The sequence below is a fragment of the Larimichthys crocea genome, chromosome VII (genome assembly GCF_000972845.2).
Source record: "Larimichthys crocea isolate SSNF chromosome VII, L_crocea_2.0, whole genome shotgun sequence".
NCBI lineage: Eukaryota > Metazoa > Chordata > Actinopteri > Sciaenidae > Larimichthys > Larimichthys crocea.
Genome location: NC_040017.1, coordinates 1,561,066 through 1,581,485, shown reverse-complemented (window position 1 = coordinate 1,581,485; position 20,420 = coordinate 1,561,066). Strand labels below are relative to the sequence as shown.

The 20,420-nt window shown below is 41.1% G+C and overlaps 1 protein-coding gene across 2 annotated transcripts; it reads right to left on the bottom strand.

The window, feature by feature from the left end:
• Window positions 1–2,752: 2,752 nt before the first annotated feature.
• zbtb44 (zinc finger and BTB domain containing 44) lies at window positions 2,753–19,375 on the bottom strand. 2 transcript variants are annotated; one of them, XM_010751530.3, is made up of 6 exons: window positions 18,853–19,375; window positions 15,036–16,142; window positions 13,284–13,368; window positions 12,717–12,868; window positions 10,024–10,324; window positions 2,753–6,799 (listed from the first exon to the last, which is right to left on the bottom strand). In XM_010751530.3, the coding sequence occupies exons 2-6, from the start codon at window positions 16,102–16,104 to the stop codon at window positions 6,394–6,396; spliced, it is 2,013 nt and encodes a 670-aa protein (XP_010749832.1). In that variant the 5' UTR covers window positions 16,105–16,142; window positions 18,853–19,375; the 3' UTR covers window positions 2,753–6,393. The 2 variants fall into 2 exon arrangements, with proteins under 2 accessions (XP_010749832.1, XP_010749833.1); XM_010751531.3 differs by having other exon boundaries at window positions 6,642–6,799; window positions 10,241–10,324; window positions 18,853–19,372.
• Window positions 19,376–20,420: the final 1,045 nt, after the last annotated feature.

Genomic DNA, 20,420 nt, shown 5'->3' with positions numbered 1-20,420 from the left:
AAATGTGTTAGTATAACACGAGCAGTGTAATATGTAATATGTAGTTTTATGCGCTTATGTAGCTATTTGCTATCAAGCGGCAACCTCTGTGTCTGTGAAGTAAACCCTATACAGAAGTGCCAAGAACTGCAGTTCCTAAAACGTCCACTTGAGGCTGGTTTCAGAAGTGAGTCATGAAGAAGAAGAAGTCCCCATGTTCAAATGTCCAACTTCACAGCAGAAATAAACATGTTTACAGCCTGGTACAGAAAACAGTTTTGGTCTCTATAGATAATTTCCCCGTTCATGACAACTGTACTGAGGGTGAATTTATACACAACTCACCTGTTCAAATGATATCAAGACTTAAAGTTAAGCAGAATTAAGACAGTTACTGTAACAGATGTCAGATGGCTTGTTTGAGCCCGCCTCAGGACAGCCGATGATCAACGTCTTTGCTGATTTTTAGATTAGCCGGGAGGTGGAAGAGGCAGGATTTCCAACATGCGGGCAGCCAGAGCCACCACACTGAGCTTCACGACAGCTCTTCAGAAACCTGTGGGTGATGTCACGGATACGCCGTCCCTTCTTTATACTGTCAGTGTTAGTAGAAGTAACTTAGTGGCTAATGCTAACCAGTTACCAGGGCTAATAAGTTTCATCTGGCACCATATTTAGTTCAAATGTAACCATTCATAGCAGAATGATCTTGATATCAATAAGTGAGGAAGTTTTTCCTTGCCACAGTTGCCAAGTGTTTACTCATTGTGGGAATTGTTCAGTCTCTGGAAATAATATAAAGAGTACAGCCCAGACCTGCTCTATATGTGTCATAAGATAACTTCTGTTATGATTTGGTGCTATGAAAATAAAAAAAATAATAATTTGAATGATGGATCTATCCCCAGCCAGGCTATACATAAGCCTGCTTTTTATTCAGTGGGGGTTTGATTGTTTGGTTCCTACACCATGAAGATTGGCAGAAGAACAGATCAGACAGAGAACAGAGATCAGGGGACATCTCCAAGTGCATGGATCTCCCTTCCAGTGGCGACATGGAGTCTATCCTGATGGATCTGAGAAGTTTTACGGCCTGCAGTATCAGGCCACAAACTGACTCAAACCTTCCCAGTGGGGGACACCATGCTGATTGCAGACTCCAGGCTTACCTCAGGCTTTCATGGCCCCTAGGACTGATCACTCTGACTGATGGCTGTGAGTGACAACTGTGGATGTGAAAGTACAAGATCACTTTTACACCTGTCCAGTATTCTACATTATTGACCTTCCTTAACTGCCAGACTGTTAAAGACTTCAGTATTGGCTACAGGCCATTTGTTATTGAGCAGATTTCCAGCAGAAATCGGGGGCCGATGTTAAAAATTCCATCACCACTTGGATTATTCTGCGTCCCACAAGTCAAGCCACTTGTTCGACAATAAAGTTTTCCTTCAGGACTATTTTTGCTTTGACCAGTCACTTCAGTGGCGGGCAGTGATTTTCAGAACTGTGAGAAGCCACAGCCTCTTCTTTTAGAGGCTACTGTAAATGTGGCAATTAAGGTTATTGTGACTATTCAGCTACACAGTAAAAGTAATAATCATCAGTATAACTCTTCATATATACACAACTAGTGAGTTACATTATGATGTGTGAGTGTTGATCTGAGCTTTGGCCACAGCTCTGCAGTCAACCAAGCATTAGTTCAGTTCAGACCTCTCGTCATGTGTTGGGGGCTTAAGAAGGATGACAGCCATCTCTGAGCCAAAACCAGAGTGAACATGTCGTGTTCCTTCCAAGATAACAAACACTCCAAGATGAGAAATAATGATGAGGAGCAATGCAGATGTGACTCCTTTCTCAACTGTGTGTACTCTGAGTGACTTTATTATGTTGGGCTGGTGCCTGCACGGAGCACTGAACTTAAAACATTAAATGCTCACAAGCACAACAATGATGTTTTGACCACTTTAACTCAAGCCAGTGCACATCCTCAGAACATCTGTGAGAATGTTGGTTTATCAAACCCGAGAAGAACATGGTCAAGGCCCCATTGTGTAACTTTTCTATCATGAAATAAGTATTGTTGTGTGTTGTTGCATTTGCTTGATGTTTGGCTGTTAGTAAAATTGTCGACTTGCTAGTTTCTGGAGGATTGTAAGGGTGTTCTGGTGGTTGACCATGTAATCAAGATGTCTCCAGTTTGAATCTAGCTGGGGATGCTTGTTGCGAGACATTACCCCTGTCCCCTCATCTCACATCTCCCTGTTTAGAAGTGTTGAGGAGTACTACTACTTAAGAGAAGTGGAATAGTTTTTCTGTGTGAGGTCTGATAAACGTCCTCAAGTGATGTAAAGTGAAAATGAAAACGGGACTGTGGAGCTAGAAAGAAGTGAGCTTACTAGACTGTAGCCTGCTCCTCATATCTGGTTGAGGCTAGCACCTCAAGGCTATATTAACCACTACTATCATTACACACCCAATGTTTCCAACCAATCTCTCTAGTTGCATTCTGGGTAATGTGGGCACCAGTTTTTAATAACAATAATAATAATAATAATTAATAATTGTTGATTGATGTCTTGGTCTATCATGAGTCTGACAACGTTATAGGACAACGATACATCAGTATTCTTTATATCCAACAATACAACAGTTCTTTGCTGTGTGTGGTAATGTTAGTAATGTTTTGTATTTCCAAAGACAAATGTGCTCAAATGACCTTTAAGTAAACTCTGTTATATTACAGAGACAAAAAACAACTTCAGACAGGTTTTAGACTTATTCTGACTTAGATTTTTTTATTTACAATTCATACTTTTACAAAAACAACTCTTTTTTTAATAACAGGACTGCAAAGCCAGTACACTAGCAAAGATTCAGAACAACCATAAACTCTAAAATACAGAGTGGTCTTGTCAGTTTTGAACAGCCAACTGTGGAATATGATCCAGTTAAAACACTCAACACCACAAACGTCAGTTTCTCCCTATACAATGTGCAGGTTGCATTACTATCTGGGATGTTTTTGTACAGTTTCTCCAAACTACAGTTTAAATACAGTATCAAAGACACAAAATACAACATCTGTCTCAAAGCAGGTTGTAATCAAGTAGCCTACAGTATAAAGAATATGCAACATAGTATGAGTGTATATACGGTATATTTATATATATACACACACTGCAGACAGTCACAAAGTGAAGACTACCAAGGCCCCCCATACTCACAAACAAAGCTGTTCTATTCACATTTAACAAGAATATCCAAAGATGCCATGAAACAGCAACCATAATACAAAAGTCACCAAAAATATATATGCCATTATGAAGAGCTACCATGTTATTTTTTCTTATATTTTCATACTTTTAAATAAAGGACTGGAAAACGTATACAACATCAAGTGTACATTGAAAAGGCATGTCCTGTATATAATCGAGATATTTTAAAACATTGCACATAAAAAGGGGGAAAAAACGTACAGAAAAGAAGAGAGGGCATGCTGAACAACGGATCGAAGCTACGCCGGATGAAGAGTCGGAAGGCAAGTAAGGCCTTGACAGAATGCATCGCCAACTGAAGACATGCTCTCCACTTCACAGAACAATATGAACATGCGACTTTAGAAAACAAACAGAAAGGAGCTGAATAGAACCGGTTGTTTGATATCAAAGCTTTTTGTTCTTTGTTTCACAGATCAAATGGGGTCACCTTCAGTCACATTTGATTCAAACTAAATGATACATTCTTCTTCTTTAAAAAAAAAAAAAAAAAAAACTTTTGTTACAGAATTCACCACTCCAAAGACAAAATTAAAACTTTGAAAAAACAACACCTGTCCATTTATTGCACACCATTGGTTCACAAAAATATTTTGGGCACTTTGCGTTTCAACAAACAGCAGCATTTCATTATAAAAAAGTCATTTTGAGTACAGACACCGAAGAAAAAACTGATGAAAAGCATGACATACAAATGGAGAATAGAAAACATTTTTTTATTTTTTTTATTTTGATATTGTGCAACTAGAGTTAATAGGTCCGTTTACTAAGGCTAGCCTCTTAAATGCACAACATCATACAGTGTTTTAAGGGGCGGAACAGCAGGACCCCTTTGCTAAATAGCATGGACCACTTCGAATGATTATCTCTTTCTTTTAGTATGTGCAATTACTGATTGCCATGGCAAATCCCCAATGAGATAGAGAACATTTGGTCCTATAGGAAAAAGCATGATTTATACCCGGATAAAAAGGGCAAATGGCACGACTTTGAAAAAAGTGACTGATAGGATGGCACAGGCTTGACCACGAGCTCTTATTAAGACAGCTCAGTGAATTTCAATGATCAGGACTGGGTCATATTGATGCCCTCATCACACACAGCAATATTCATCCTTTACATTTTACAATCAACCCTGTATGTGAGGTCTTCCATCCCACTGTGATAATCCTAATGTCGGCTGTTTGTACTGCTTTCGGGGGGAGGAGAAAAAAAAACACTTTCACTAAACAAGATACCCAGTCACAGTCAGTAGCATTCAACTCATGGATTCTAACCATGGGCATCATTATCTTCTCAAAATACAGGCACAACAATGTCCAAGGACACAATTACAACCATGTTGGCACAACACAGGTAACAGGAGCTGGAGACTGACTCTAGATCAGCATTAAAAAGTCGATGAAATCAAACAACTGCCAAACTGATCTCAGTTTAAGGTGAAGGATATGCTCTTGCCTAACATAATATATTTAAAGTTATCATTTAGAATGATTTAACTCACAGTATTTGCATTCACACATTAGTATGTTGCTATTGCTTCTAAAGCAATATTATCACAGAACACTCAACATCTGTTCTGACTGAGCGCCGGCCATCACAGACAGCCAATCATACATAACCTTTACATTACTTCCTGCTTTACAGACGTACAGTATATTTCTGAAATTTTCATCAGGGAAATTTTCACATGTTGGTTTTCCCTTTGTGACAAAGTAAAAGGAAAGGAAGAAACAGAAAGCTGGTGGTTCATCCACACACGTTGGGGATGACGTAATATTCTGGGTTCGTCACCCACGATGTCGCACGAAGATAAAACTTAAAAAAGACAATCATGTTGTACCTACGTCAAACATCACTGCAACAGTCATGCAATAGCCTAAGAACATCAGCAGTGTACCTGTTCGGAAATCATGACGACCAAAATGTGAAACTCATGTCAGAATATTCAGAACACAGACGTAAAGAAACTTCAGCTGGGACGCAACAGGCTACATTACCACGCCTTAGAGCCCATTCGGGAATATAACACTGTAGTTGTGAGAAAACCTTGTAACTCCAAATTTGAAATGTTTTTCATGTGACATAAATTTAGGTCTCGTTTTGTCATTTATTTGGTTGGATTTCAGAATAAAAGATGCATCAGTGCTGATCCTGAACTCCTGGAGTTCAGGTTTTTTTTGGAGATGCGAGGTTTGATTTAACAACAGTGTTCATAAAAATTTTTAGTTTGAAATATTCTATAATGCACAAACATCTTGTGGGAATACTCTGTCAATATAATTTCAAGTTTTAAACATTTAAAAATGAAATTTAATATAGATAAAAAGAAATGCACATACACACACCTGACATATCATAGTTCACAACATCCAACATACACAGCATTCAAATAGTAAAACTACAGTACAAGCTATTGCAATATAGATAATATTGACATTGAACAGTTTGCCTATAGCGACGGCACTGAAGGAATAACACAGTCTTAGCTCATACAAACTAGCATTATCACTACAAATGAAATACAAGGTTGTTTTTTTTGTTTAGCTCAGTTTGCAAAGACTTGATTTGTCACTGTTCTTCTTCCTCGACGCGCTGCTTTGTTTAAAATGGGAACTCTCAGGCACTTTCCAAAAGTAGGGCAAGGCTTGCACTTAACAAACCTGAAATTGGCTAAGACATAAATGACTTCAGCACGTGCTGCATTCACGTCATATGGGAACAAAAGAAAAACATCCTTCTTAAAAATGACTCTTTAAAAAATATTGTTCACTTGATAAATACTTTGAAATTCAGGTGTGTTGGTGGACTGAACTGATTTTGTGACCTATTGAACGTTTCTTCAGTAAACTTTAGGAAAAGTATACCATCACTGCAGAAGAGAACAAAGAAAACCATCATTTACTGCTGGATTTGGTTTGGTGTAAAACATGAACTTGATTAAGTGCATCTGTGTTGCGACTGAAGTCTTCAGAAAACTTCAATCACGGCGTCTCGATGGCTTCACATGATGAGGTTTCAACATGTGGCCATGTCCCAACTTTGTCCCTCTGACCCACCAAAGCGTTTCAACATATATTCCCATATGACATGACTGCAAAATAAGACATGATGGGCAAGTAGAAGGCTTGAATCACTCGATGGTAATGGAAGCCAGCTCCTTAGCCTGGGCATGCTGCTGCTGCTCTTCTTCAAGCACCTCTGGGGAACTGCCTCCTACACTGTTGTCCATCTTGGTCTCCTCTGTCATGACTGCCGTCTCGTCGGCGTCCATCTTGAGGGATGCTGGGGCTTCCAGGGGATCCAGGGGCTCGGGTGAAAGGAAGCCGGAGGAATTCTCACAATTCTGGGTAGAGGAGGAGACCTGGGAGATGACGGGCATCTGGACTGAGGAGGAGGATGAGGCCGCAGTGGTGGTGGAGGCGGAGGTGCTGCCCGGGTACACGGGGTGATGTTGGGACTCCTCTAGCTCATACTGGACTCCCAGCGCCTCCTCCTCCTCCTGTACCTGGCTCAGGTAGTCGGGCACGAGGAAATCACTGCAAGGACGAAGAGAATGAAGAGTTCAGTGTCCTTTCACGTGCTGCCTGATCACAAAGTTTCAAACTGTAAATCTTGGAAGTTTAACGTTGTTAAATTAGCCATTTTTCACAAATATCCATGCTTGACACTGGTGACTTGTCAGTAGACTTTACAAAGGAACTGCCTCCACCAAGTTAGTCTGTCTGTAGCAGGATGCCTCAAAAATATCTGAACTGATGGCCATGATATTTAGCAGATAGACAAGCCTTTGACCAAGAAACAAGCTGAGTTAGACCTGAGTCTATCATTATCTACACAATGCTAAACTGAACTGACAGAGTAAAATATGGTATGACTCCACGACCAAAGAATCAATCTCAATCTAAAAAAAATGTTAATTAGACAACGGTTCAACCAGCTGAAGGTTAAAGCTGAAACAATTAGTCAGAAAAGGAATCTTCATTGTTTTGGCCATTTTAAAGCATAAATAACAAACACCATCTCAATCCAGCCTTTCAAATGTGAGGACAGGGTGCTTGTCTTAATTGTCTTAATATTTCTGGGTTTTGTTTAGTGATGACAAGTTTTGTGTACTTTCAGACATTTTATAGACCAAAAGATTAGTTGAGAAATCATCAGCAGTTTAATTGATGGTGAAAATAATCATTAATATTACTGCTCCTGTTACACACTGTTACTAGTAATCTGGCAAGTTTCTTCCATAAAGTCTCATCTGGTCTCCTCTCAGCAAGTGATTTTCTATATTACGAATAATGCAACGTTACATTTTTTTAGTTTTTGTGTTCACTCAGATGTTGGGGACATAAATGGCTTGAAAATTTGGTTCTTTGGATGCAGGTTGTACACGACCCAAACTGAGAAACACGAAACATCTCGTGGCTTCATGTGTTCTGATCTGTGGAGGCTGCTCCTGTAGCTGGCATCTATAAACATCTTTTCCTGTATAACTGCTCAGACTGAGTGCAAAAAAAACTGATGGACGGTTGGAGTAGACATGGCAAAAGACGGTTTTGTGTTTTTTTCCTGTGATCTCTTTATATATACACACATTATGCTGTGTGAGATCACACAATGAATTGTGAAAAAACTGCTTCTTTAGTGAATGGACATAAAAACTATTCCATGATCTTAAAATGTTTCCTTGTGATTACAGGATGTGTTTCGCCAATGTTAAATGAAGCCAGACCATTTGTGTCATGACGTCATGATTTTGTGAATACAGCAAAACAAAGTTTATTAGAAGAATCTCACAAACTAATTAATCTTCACTACACTACAACCTTCCATAGATATGATTTACATTTGACCTGTGGGTACAGATTAATGAGTCAAAACAGAATGAACTCAGATGTTTTGATGGCTTAAGTATAATTAAAGTGTTCGCCTCAATATTTCCTTCATATGTTGCAAGTTTATAGTTAGTTGATAATTTGGTGCCGCTGTGCATCTGTGTCTCTCTATCTCTATCACAGGTTCCACTGCTACTGTAATCATTTTATCATTCATTGTGATTCATTGTTATTTTATCATTCATTGTAATTCATTGTTATTTTATCAGTCATTGTAATTGTACAATATGTCTCTGTTGATTTGTTCTGTACACGTGACATCTATCCGTCCTGGGAGAGGGATCCCTCCTCTGTGGCTCTTCCTGAGGTTTCTTCCACCTTTTTTCCATTAAAAGGATTTTTTCCTCACTTGAACCAAGGGTCTAAGAACAGAGGGTGTCACTCCCTGTACAGAATGAAATCCCTCGAGGCAAATGTACTTTGTGACTACAAATAAAATTTGATTTGATTTGAACATATTTAGAGGATTTGTCAGTACAAATTAGATGGATATACAAATATTTGTGCAAGTCAACACAGAGATGAGTTATTTCATGGAATTTTCATGTGATACTAACTTATGGTATTACATTTGAATTCCTGCCAGAGGCCCTTTAAAAAGTGTGTGCACAGTGTGACACTGATTGTAAACTAGATTTAGAGTTCCCGTTCCTGCAGCGTAACATATACACACACTATCAAACAGCAGGAATTAGAGCTCAGTATCCAGAATAAATAGTTAAGTCTGAGTGGATCTGACAAACTGGTCTGCAAAATCAGCAACTTAGAACAAAAATACAGAGTAGTTAACATATCTTTTTATGTGAAGACTGAGGATGGGAGTTAAGAGTCTAACTGGATTGCCAGAGAATTTTCCACACTGTTATGATCTCAGGCGTAGACCTTCTACTATAAAACCTTTGAGGAGTCAATGGCCCATTTGAGTCCTGCCGACCTGTGAGGGCTTGAGTTGATTAAGAAGTGGAAAAGTCTGGGAAATAAAAACACTCCTCGACTTTATAAAGACACTGTGTTCTGACTTTCACGAGGCTTTGTGGGCTGAACTGCTGATAAAAACAAAACAACCCACTGTGTTCGAAGGAAAATCCATTCATACAGACACAAACAGAGACAACAAAATGATTTAAGTTTGCAGCTATTGTTTGAGCACAAAATGAATGACTTAAACAACACTGAAGTTATCTGAGGTGTATAGTTGGGTTCCAGTATTGACAGTTCTTGTATGATTGATAACCCACTTCATCAGTAAACTGAGCCGACACGTACTGAAGCTATTTGCCATCGCCTCTTAATGATGAATGTTAAATGAACAGTATAACTTTCTGGGTTATGTGATCGCTCCTTTCTTCTTGAGAGTTAGATGAGAAGATTGTTACCACTCTCATGTCTGTAAACCACTTAGCTTAGCTTAGCATTAATGGTCAAGCTCACAACTCCTTGTAAAACAGTGAATATTCTGTGTGTATTAAGGAAATGAAACATAACCCCTTAATTAGTGAGGTTTAGAGTTGCTATTAGGCAGATGCTGTGACCTTTGGATGGAGCCAGGCTAGCTAAATGCTCAGCTAAGGTAAGACTTCTCATCAATCTACTCACCTATCTCCTGGGAAGGAAATTCATAAATGTCATTCCCAAAATGTCAAATTATTCTTTTAAACAGGTGAAATTAAAACTCCAATAAATACAGTCAAATACTTCAGGTACACTTGAACTGAGCATTCAAATCAACGGCAATCATCTGAAAAACAATTCTACACAACCAAAGTGAAACGATCAAATGAACCTCAGTATTAGAATCTAAACTGAAGTTATTTTCTGATCCAGGTGAGATCTGAGTAAATGATGGGGGTCAGTGCCCCCAGACTCCTCACCTGCTCTGGAAGTAGTTTGCTAGTTCGGATGCCTCATGGTTCAGACTCCTCAGGTGTACAATTAAATTGCCAGAGTTGGTGAACATGGCCCCGCACGTTTTGCACTCGTAAATCCGCGGCTTGCGGATTATGTGTCGGGAGACCCTCATGTGGTGCTTATATTCACCGAAGGACGTGAATGTGGCGCTACAAATCTGGCACCGGAAACAGCGTTTACCTTCGTGCTTCAGCCGATGCATCTTTAGGGAGTAGGCCCGTGTGAACTTTTTCCCACAGCGGTCACACTGGAAAGGCTTAATGCCTGAAGAGGAAGAAAAAAATAAAAAATAACAGAGTTCAGCTGAGCTGGACATCAGCATCACACGTGTTAGTATCTACAGTATGTGTGTGGGTGAGGTGAGACACGGAGGAGGGTTCATGACTATATCTTACCAGACAGTCAGCCTTTACTGGTTTCCAAATCACAATTCCCCCCAATGCGTGGAACAAAAAGCCTCATCCATTCATCACAAGTAGAGCAACCTGCTATCATTTAGCTTTTCATTTCCTTAGCAACTGTGCCCAAGAAAAGCTCTTTGGAGACTTATGGTTGATTCCAGGTCACCTTAAAAAACAGTTCCAGAGTCTTTGAATAAATCTTTTATCTATAATTTAATTAACAAAAGATGGTCATTTAGGTGAATATGTAATCTATCTGGTTAAACCAGATTTTTAGTTTTTTGAATATAAATCTTTAAAGTTTATCTCCTAGAAGCGTTTTTCCCAAATGAAACGTGACCCTAGCCTTTGGGTCGCTGACCCTATGTATGTATGTGTATTTGTCCCAAACTGTCCTGCTAGGCAGGTTAGTCAAACTCATGTAGTGCCACTGCTATCCGAATGGCAAACACAGATGAGAGACCAGAGCTGGAGGATCCTCCCATGACATTTAGACCCACTCTATGGGAGCATGGAAGGTTTCCTGATTAGTTACGGTGCAAACGGGCCAAGATTAGTGGATCAGATGGAAAGTGTGTGCCAGCATTGTGCAACTGCAGCTCGACAAAAACAGACTGGAAGGTGAGTCCTTTTCCTCACAGCGCTCAGGCAGCCTCTCACTGCAGATTCAGACCGTGCCAAAGCGACGACTAATGCTATAGTGTTTATCGCTGTGAGTCAGTGACCATACTATACGGCTGAATGTTTACGTTTCTCAAAATAAAAAGGACAACAAAAAGTTTCCTGCTGTGCTGAAAACACGCCAAACCATGACCTCAAAACTGAACCGTGGATTTTCTGTACTGTTACACCTTGACTTTCCATTGTGTCATATCAGATAATCACAGTCATGTTGAGTCAATCATACTGAGTCATGCTTTATGTTAAGTTAATTCTATATCCAGAGTTACTCGGAATTGTCAGGCAATATTGTGCTCCACTGGCATGGGCCTCTGTGCCTACACTATTTAGAAAAGTTTGCTAAGAGTTTTGCTTCCATGGCTTGTGTAGTCTGATGTGCAGTTTAAACACTTTTCCACAGATAGGACTGATAAATTGCTGTGTTAATGTAAAAGATGGATCCCGACTGATCCCACACACAGGGCTGCTTCTGCTTTGTGCATACTGCCGTCTTATGTTACTTCAATTAGACATGCAAGTGTCTCAGTATCATTCTCTCTCTAAATCACAGACCCTTCATCACAGCTTGATGACTGAACGTCACTGATACTCCTTGACACTTTCTGTCTCTTCTGCAGTGGATTTGTCTCCAGTTGATTGATGAGTACAGATTGAAAATATTGAGTATCTTTGCTTTAACTCAGACAGAATCTCATGTCTGCTGTAGATGTTTCAGATGACTGAAATATTTCTACTGTCAAACTCAATTGTAATTTAACTTCAAGCATTTTCACATGTCCACATTTTTCCACACCAAACAAACACTAAACAATGAACACAATGGCCCCAAAGATGGAACGTATAATGCTAAAAAGATATCTAAAAAGGTTTGTACTATTTCTATCTTATAAGATATTTGCAAGGCTACAAGACCTACTTATTGTTTTACAACCTCATTTAACTACTGATGTCACTAAACATTTTAAAAGCAAGATTAAATCCAACAGTGTTGTAATGAGCAACAATGCCAACATGGTAATTGTACAATTTCCACATGATCTAAAAATAAGCAAGACAGAACATCCAAAACATTTTACAACGGGCACGCTTTCAAAAGTTTCCTCTGAATTTCCTAATATGTAAGATACACGCCCTGTAAATGGATTTCACCCTCTGGAGATTCTTTTTCCTAGTTCTTACTTTTTGAAAACATTCACTTATAGTTGATGTCATGTGGCTTTTTGTTACAAATTGATCTAAAAAAATACAAATATAAACCCCAAAAAACTGAACGTATATAATATATATAATATAAACGTATATAAAACGAGCAGTACTCTTTTAAACGCCCATTAACAGCCAGTTGTTATTCAAACTTGCATTATACCTGAAAGAACAAACAGATCCACCACTCTGACACTCTGAGTCTGTGTTTCTGTTGATCGGCGTGAAAAAAAGCCGAATCAGAGCGACCATTAATAAATGTTGTAATACAATAAAAAGTTCTGGTGTGGGTGAGCGGGGGGGTTGTTCCTAGATTAAAACTCAAAGCTTCATTCATATTTCAAGTTTTCGTGTCCATCATTTTAACGTACCGGAGTGTATGAGCATGTGCTGCTTCAGGTTTTGAATGCGTGTGAATCTGACTCCGCAGGTCGGACATTGGAAGGGCCTGTCGGGGCCGTTGGTGCCGGGCCTGGCTGAGGGGCTGATATAAAGGTGGTATGGATACTGAATACCTTCTAACCTGAAACACAAAGAGTGGAAAAATCAAAACCTGTATGTATGAGAATACTTCAAACATCTAAGTAACTCATCTAAGTATTGGTTTGTCTCCCTGCATATAAAAATATAGCTTGTAAGTTTTACAGGTTGTTCATGATGATAATATAACGGCGATGTGCGTCAGATTTTTGGGTATGTAATGTTCATTTCCAGTCATCACAGATAAAGACATTAGTGTAAAATTTATCAGGCATGTTTGTGGCTCGAGGCTTTTACAAATCTTTATATCATAGTGCATCATGTCTGACATTTCATCATGACGTCTAAATTTATGATCTCAACAGGTGTGGCTCAGACACCCGGTTATCAGCTTTATGTCTATATATTCTTTACTGCTTACGACTCGCCTCGCTGCAAGTCAGAACAAATCGTGATACCTTTCGTCATCTTCTGCGTGTCCCCCGGTGTTGGAGGTGCTCTGCATAGACGGCAAACCCTCAGACACTCCCTCATCCATCGACCCTGGAGACAGGAAGAAAAAGAATCACTCGTACGGTTGCTTTCTACTAAACTTCTAAAGTCTAGAGCGTGTCATCTTGGATGGGGTCACACTAATACACTGTAGGTCTTTGAGGGCTAATCCCACATTTAAGGACTGATGCTGCAGGATTTCAGTTCACTGTGCTATTCAGCAGTTTAGGAAAAAATGACGAATGTTTCCATTTTCTTTTTATTTATGGCAGGGCAGAAAAGCCTCTCAAGCTGCATTTGGGCCATCGGACAATAAAACTTTCCACTGAGACCAATACAAATATAAATCTCGTAGGTGGGCAGGCAGCTCTGATTGCTGGCTCAGGCAGGTTTGATTGCATGTTTTACACAAAGTGACAGTGTTAACTGGGTCAGGACACAGCCTCTATCACTGTGGTGATGCAGTACAACAACAAGATGCCGGAAAGTGATCTAAATGTCTCTTTAAGCCAATATATCCATCCAAGTACATAAAATCTGGCAACAAATCACATATGCAGGAATTACTGACAGTAAACAGATGCAGGTTTCACATTTTTAAGCCGGCATATGTGAATTTGTGGGCTGACAACTGTCACTAGCAGATTTTAGCAGATGTTGCCGATTTCTTTTGTTATTTTTGCCACAAGTAACCCGTGGGGTCTTATATATGTAAAATGTAACAACTTGTCCTATGCATCCTCACTACTTGATGATGGAAATAAAGAAACAGCATTGTGCGTGCTAGCCTTGGTATTATTCATGAAAATGCTCAAAGAATACTTACTATAGAAAAACTTGGGAGAAGTGACACCGTTTACACACTCTTTAAAGCTCATTTGTCTGTTTAACTTTCTGCTTCACTTGACAAGATAATTAAGAGGATAAGGAACAACACCATCCAGCCCAAACAAGGTGGAGTTCATGGAGTGTAAACATCCACAACCAAGTACAAAAGCATTTGATATAGTAGCATCTTGGCTCGCATACAGAGGGAATGAACTGAAATTTCTCTTTGTGCAACCTGATGTGACCTGACCCAATGTGACCCCACAAAATGAAGCAGCTGATAACATGCCTGTTGCCTCTGATGGGTTGCTATCTGTTTATACTGTAGGTAGGGGTGGAACGCCAAAACCGCCCAGGCACATCATTGGTCATTTCCCGCTTGTTTTATGTGCTTTCTAAATATGAAAATATGCTATGTACTTAAATTGCTTCCAATTTTGTTTACAATCAGCAGTTTTATTTTGAGATTCGACCGGATTCTCTATGCTGTTTCTGTGTCTGACTTCTTCACGATGACCCACGCACCACGTCAGGCCCGGTGGGGTTTGAAACATTGACTGAAACAGCGCACACAGAGCGGTGGAATTTGGCCATATTGGTCCGAACAGGAACGGTTCAGGACGTGTGGTTTGTTATGGTACTTAATTGGCCCATACCAAAGAATTATCCTACTGGAGTGCTCATCGCTGTTAATATGCAACCATATTTGGTCAAAGACAATACAGAATTTAAGCATATGGTCAAAGTGCTTGCTAAGCTAGTTAGCTGCACAGTGCTGTGTTCAATCTATTTCTCTGGCTTTTGTTCTTTGGATTCAGAAAAGCTCAACAGTTTAGCAAGCAGTCAATTCTAAATGCTGTGGTTCAGTTAGATAAGGAGAATGGCGCCACCTATAGAGGAGGACTGTGGACTGATGAGGAGCTCCTCCTGGACCTGCTCACTCCCTGGCACCGTCTGCTGGTCGCTCAGCGAGCTCTGAGAGGCACTGACCGGCTGCGAGGATGCCTCTTGGACCTCCTCATCGCTGAGACGCTCCACCTTCACTCTCACGTCTTCTTCTTCTGTCGCCACTGGCGATGACACCACCTTGGAGCTCTCGCACGTCAGGAAGTCGCTAAGCCGCCGGCCCACTACCACCTCTGAGGTCCCCTGGGTGCCCTGCTCTAGACAACGAGGGCTCTCAGGCAGCTTTGGTTTGTCTGAGTGGAACCTCCGGTCGATACCAAATGGGAAAGTCCATGGGAAGGCCAGGGAGGACTCCACGGGCTGGGCTGTGCTGTCTGAGAACGAAGGCGATGGGTTGGGGATCTGAGGGGAAGTGGTGACCATCTGTGTAGTGCATTTGAGGGGACTCTCAGGCGATGCCATCGTTACAAAGCTCTTGCGTTTCCGCCGCGATTCGCGGCATATAGGAACGTTTCTCTCCATCACGCTGCAGTCAGACGAAACGGGTGACACGCTGCCATCCAGCGGCATCAGGGCACAGTTTGATGAGGCGCTCTCTGGTGCTGATTCATGCGGTTTGTCTGCAGCCATGCTGTTGTTGTTGTTGTTGTTGTTACCTGGACTCCACAAAATACTGGACTTCATGAACTCTGAACACGTGCTGGCCACGGTGAACATCTGCATGTAACTCGCAGCTGCCAGAACGTCGATGATGTTTTCCGTGCTGATGGACAGGGTGGACGTGTAGGCATATTCCAACAGAGGAGCGAAGCCGCTGACGGTCACGTGATGGAGATCCAACACAAACTTGTCTTCGTCTTCTGGCCGGCCCACCAGTTTGGAGCGGAAGAATTCACTGCAGCATGCCAGGACCACTTTGTGGGCCAAGAAGAGCTTGTCTTGGACCCGGATGGTGACATCACATAAGTGGCCCTCGTTGCGTAAAGCGTTGAGCTTCTCCAGCATCTCCTGGCTGTGGGAGGTCGAGCTGTGGATGAAGGTTTTGACCCCCATAGTGGAGTCAGTTTCTGACTGTGGACAGGAAGTGCGTCCTGCAGAGAGACGGAAAGAAAACAGAAAACTTCAGTTCAGTTTGAAACCGCTCAACTGGACGTCAGGAGTCTGTTTCTGGTGGGAAAACAAAGACATGTGACGAATGTTAACAGAAATTTTTGCTACACTCTGTTATTCTTTTGTGTCATGTACTTTCCACCATCATTGTTTGTATATAGAAACATCACGTGTCCGGTGATTACCCAACTAAACAAAATCCAGCCTGAGCAGTTAAAGAATCAGGTGTGAAATAACAGATCACAGTGGACTCTCCCTGAACCACTCCAACAGAAATCAATCTGCCAAAAGACAACACAAGATGTCAAATATCACTCCGCGAAAACGCCAGTCCCACGGTGCCGACAGGATGTAGAAAGAAAAGCACACAGTGGAAGGCAGTGGGTGTACGCTGAGAGAAATACTAAGGTGCTCTGTGAGGGGAAGGGGGGGGGGGGGGGGGGGCTCCTTACTCTAGCAGAGTACAGCACAGAGGACAAACGCCAAGTTATGTAACAACAATCAAAGCAGATGCGCAGCGATGCGAGCCAGACCCATGTGGAGGCCAGTGCACTACAGGATGCTCAGCAGCTGTCTGTGAGACATGTGGATTCTCTGAGGCATGAGATTTTCCATCAAACAAAAGCTCAAGTAAAGGGGCTCTCGCAGGGAGAATGCACTCCCCTTTACACACACACACACACACACACACACACACACACACTAAAGGAAAATACTCTTGGGTTATGTTGGCCCAGTAAAGGCAAAGTGAATTATAGACCCGGAGCTGTGGAGGTGCAACAGGAGAGTGTCTAGTCTGCACCGGCAAACAGGTCTACAAGAACAGAGCTTTAATTTCACCGTGGGGTTTTCTTGAGACAAAAATGTCTCCTGGAGGAGAGTTACTCAGCTACATGATCTCTATTAGAGCTCCAACGGACAAAAACAGGAATGTCCATGAAGAGTACACGAGCTTAAAAAATGCACACACCAATTAAATCTATTAGAAAAACAACACTCAAACACCCTTTAACATAAATCATGTCTTAAAGAAAATGATAAACAAACTAGAATCATTACATTATTTTTCTACAAAAAACAAACTTTGTGACAACAAATGCATTTTGTATGATATTTCCCTCCCAATTAGTGTCACACAGCTTGCTTATTAATGTGGTTCTTAAACTGGTACATGGAGGAATCTCTGTAATCTATCGACAACAGTTCGAATGAAGCAAATATATCGCTGGGATGTCTTTTTTGTTTTTTTTAATAAAAGTGTTCGGCGACAGTCGATAATAAATCCTTTTTCTCATCAGGAATAAACCTGCCCACTGTGTGAACTGTCCATAGTTGAACAGGGTCGGCCTATGCTGCTGGGTTTGCATGTCTGTCAGAATAGTGTTACCTGGAGAGATGAATATTTCATGAGGTGGTACGTGGTGTAAAAAGTTTAGAAAAAAGAAACACTACACTATAATGCTTAAGTTAAAGAATTCTGTGAAGGTTCTCGGTCATCTGGGTCATCTTTCTTCAAAAAAGGTTAAGTCTGGACTGTTTGGAGATCCGTGAAGACGTTTCGCCTCTCGTCCAAGAAGCTTCTTAAGTTAACAAGAATCTTAAATTATGAAGGATTACGTCATGGTTCCATCAGTGATTCAGGTTCTCTCCTACATGCTTCACCGTGAAGCTACAACATCAGGTGTGATAGCTAGAAAATCACACAATGGCTACATATTATTACAGATCATATGTCCATCTATAAAAATGATCACGTCTGTGTGTTTTGCTGTTTGTTTGAGAAATAACAAACCATTTGAAAACATCACTTGGATGTTTGCTATTGTCACAAACTTTAGTTTTACTTGTGGAACAACTCATTAATGAACTTCTCTCTATTCTCTAACATGTTTCTGATGGCGGCACAGCAGAGGAGGCGTTCACTTCAGCCTGCTCTCTGTTTACATCACGTAGCTGCGAGCGAGATAGACTCACACACACTGCAGACAGTCAGCGTGTGTGTGTGAGTGTGTGTGTACGCTGTGAGCTACAAACATGTTTGCAACAACAATCACAGTTTAGCAAGCACTAGCTAACTGTCAATCTCTCACGTCAAGTCAGCCAGGAGATAAAAAAAAGTACATCCGGTTTACTGTCAAAATAAAAGACAAGTGACCATACTGAAGAGCTTTTGAGCTGTATGTCTCGCAGCATTGTAGTACATTAAAATACGCCAATTTAATTTACTATACGTATTCAAATTTGAAACTTAAAAGGCATTTAATGGTAACGTAAGAACATGCGCTTTATTTATTGTCAACACCTGACCGTAATGTCCTGGCCAAAAACAGCCGTGTTCGTTAACTATGCCATGATTATATTTTCCTTTCCATTTCGTCAATACATACATTCAACCATTGCAATTTTGAGCAAGTAAGCAAACACAATTTTAAATGTACCCCTTTTATTTTGAAGACGAATTAGCCTTATTTCCGGTCTGACCCTGGATACGTCGACGAAGCTGCCGAACATGAGCTAATTGTCGCTAGCCACCGAGCTAGCGCTAGCAGAGGCAGCACCGTGCCTTCAGTCCGTGCTTTTGTTTTTATCACCACGCAGACTGTTAACAACGTAGCCGAATTAACGCTTACACGGCGGGGTTACCGCCAGCAGACAGACTGTGCGGAGGGTGTTTGTTGTTGTTTTTTTTACCTTGTGGGACGAGGGCCCGTGATAGCGGCTGGGCTGGGCCTCGGGATGCGAACAGCTCAGCTGACAAAAAGCAGCGATAGACGGAGACAGCGGTGCGCCCTGCCGCTTCGCTCCGACCACTCACATTCCCCGCAGCTCCTCGGGGGCAGTTGTCAGCCTGCCAGCCGGCCCAAAAGTCCCAGTTTGATTAACGCTCACATGAATTCACGTCAGACTGAAGTTAAAAGTTTCCTCGGTGCTGTTTTCATTCCTTTGTGCGCCCCTCTGCGCTCTGTTTGTATCCCCACAATGCAACGCGCATCTCTCACGGTACCGTACTGTAAGAATCAGGAAGTGTCACATTTACATGTACAGTGAACGCACCTCGGTCACATTTACATGTACAGTGAACGCACCTCGGTCACATTTACATGTACAGTGAACGCACCTCGCGCAGTGCTCAGGAATCCCCTCTGTCTGTTTACCCACTCACACGCAGCTTGTGTCACCTTCTGTTCGTCTGATCACAACAAGCACACATCTACTACGTGCTGTGCATTTCTTTTCTACACATTTTCATGTATCATGTATTCTTATTTTTTGTGTTTACTTATTAAATACTATTAATGTATTCTTTTATTCGCAGCCTACCTCTTTTGCACACCAGAACACGTGCTCATATCTTTTGCTATAACTTACTGTACTCTATTGCCCTGTATCTTATGTAATATGACTTGTTGTAGTAGTCATATTTAATATTGTATTTTTCTCTAATTTCTTATTGTTATTCGTTTACATATCAAGGGTGGCAGTAGCTCAGTCCATAGAGACTTAGCTGAGGAACCGGCGGGTGGCTGGTTCAAGTCCAGTATAGAGCAAAGTATGGTGGTGGACTGGTAGCTGGAGAGGTGGCCTGCCCCAACCGCTTTCTCCACCATCTCTCTACATTTGCATGTTAAACATGTGTATTTCAGCTTAAAATTCAGTGAAAAAAGAATAATTGAGGGATTAATAAAAAAGTATCTCTTCTTCTTAATGCAATATTATACTGTACCAAATTCTGTAGGTTGATGTTTCACATCTGCTAGGCTGCATCAGCTGTGAATATAATCAGAAAAAGAGGATATTAAGTCATTGTTGTTGCAAAAGGAGGCTCCTCCCTGACCACAGCTACTGAGTATGTTTTCACATGGCACTCTTTATTTTAGACTTATGAACGGAGAAGTTATTCCAATGTGGGAGTATTTGACTGAACATCAGTTTGTAAACCAGCAGTGAAATCTGCCTCACCCTGCTTTTAACAGCTGCTGTCCCACCTACAAGAATTCCATTTCTCTGGCTTTCATTGGTGGGTTTCAGTGGCCCACAATAGTCTAAAAGAGTTCCCTGGAAAATATTAAACTTGAACATTTGTTTGGAATTTATGGGTCATTATTAAATACATGGTTCCTTTTGACTGGCACGATTGTTCTGTACCCACCAGTCTGGACATAGTCCTCAAGCAATGGAGCTTGCGCAATAGAGAAAAGGGAAGGGTTCTTACACTGTTTTGCATGCAGACACTTGGAGAAATGTTGCACAAAGATTAT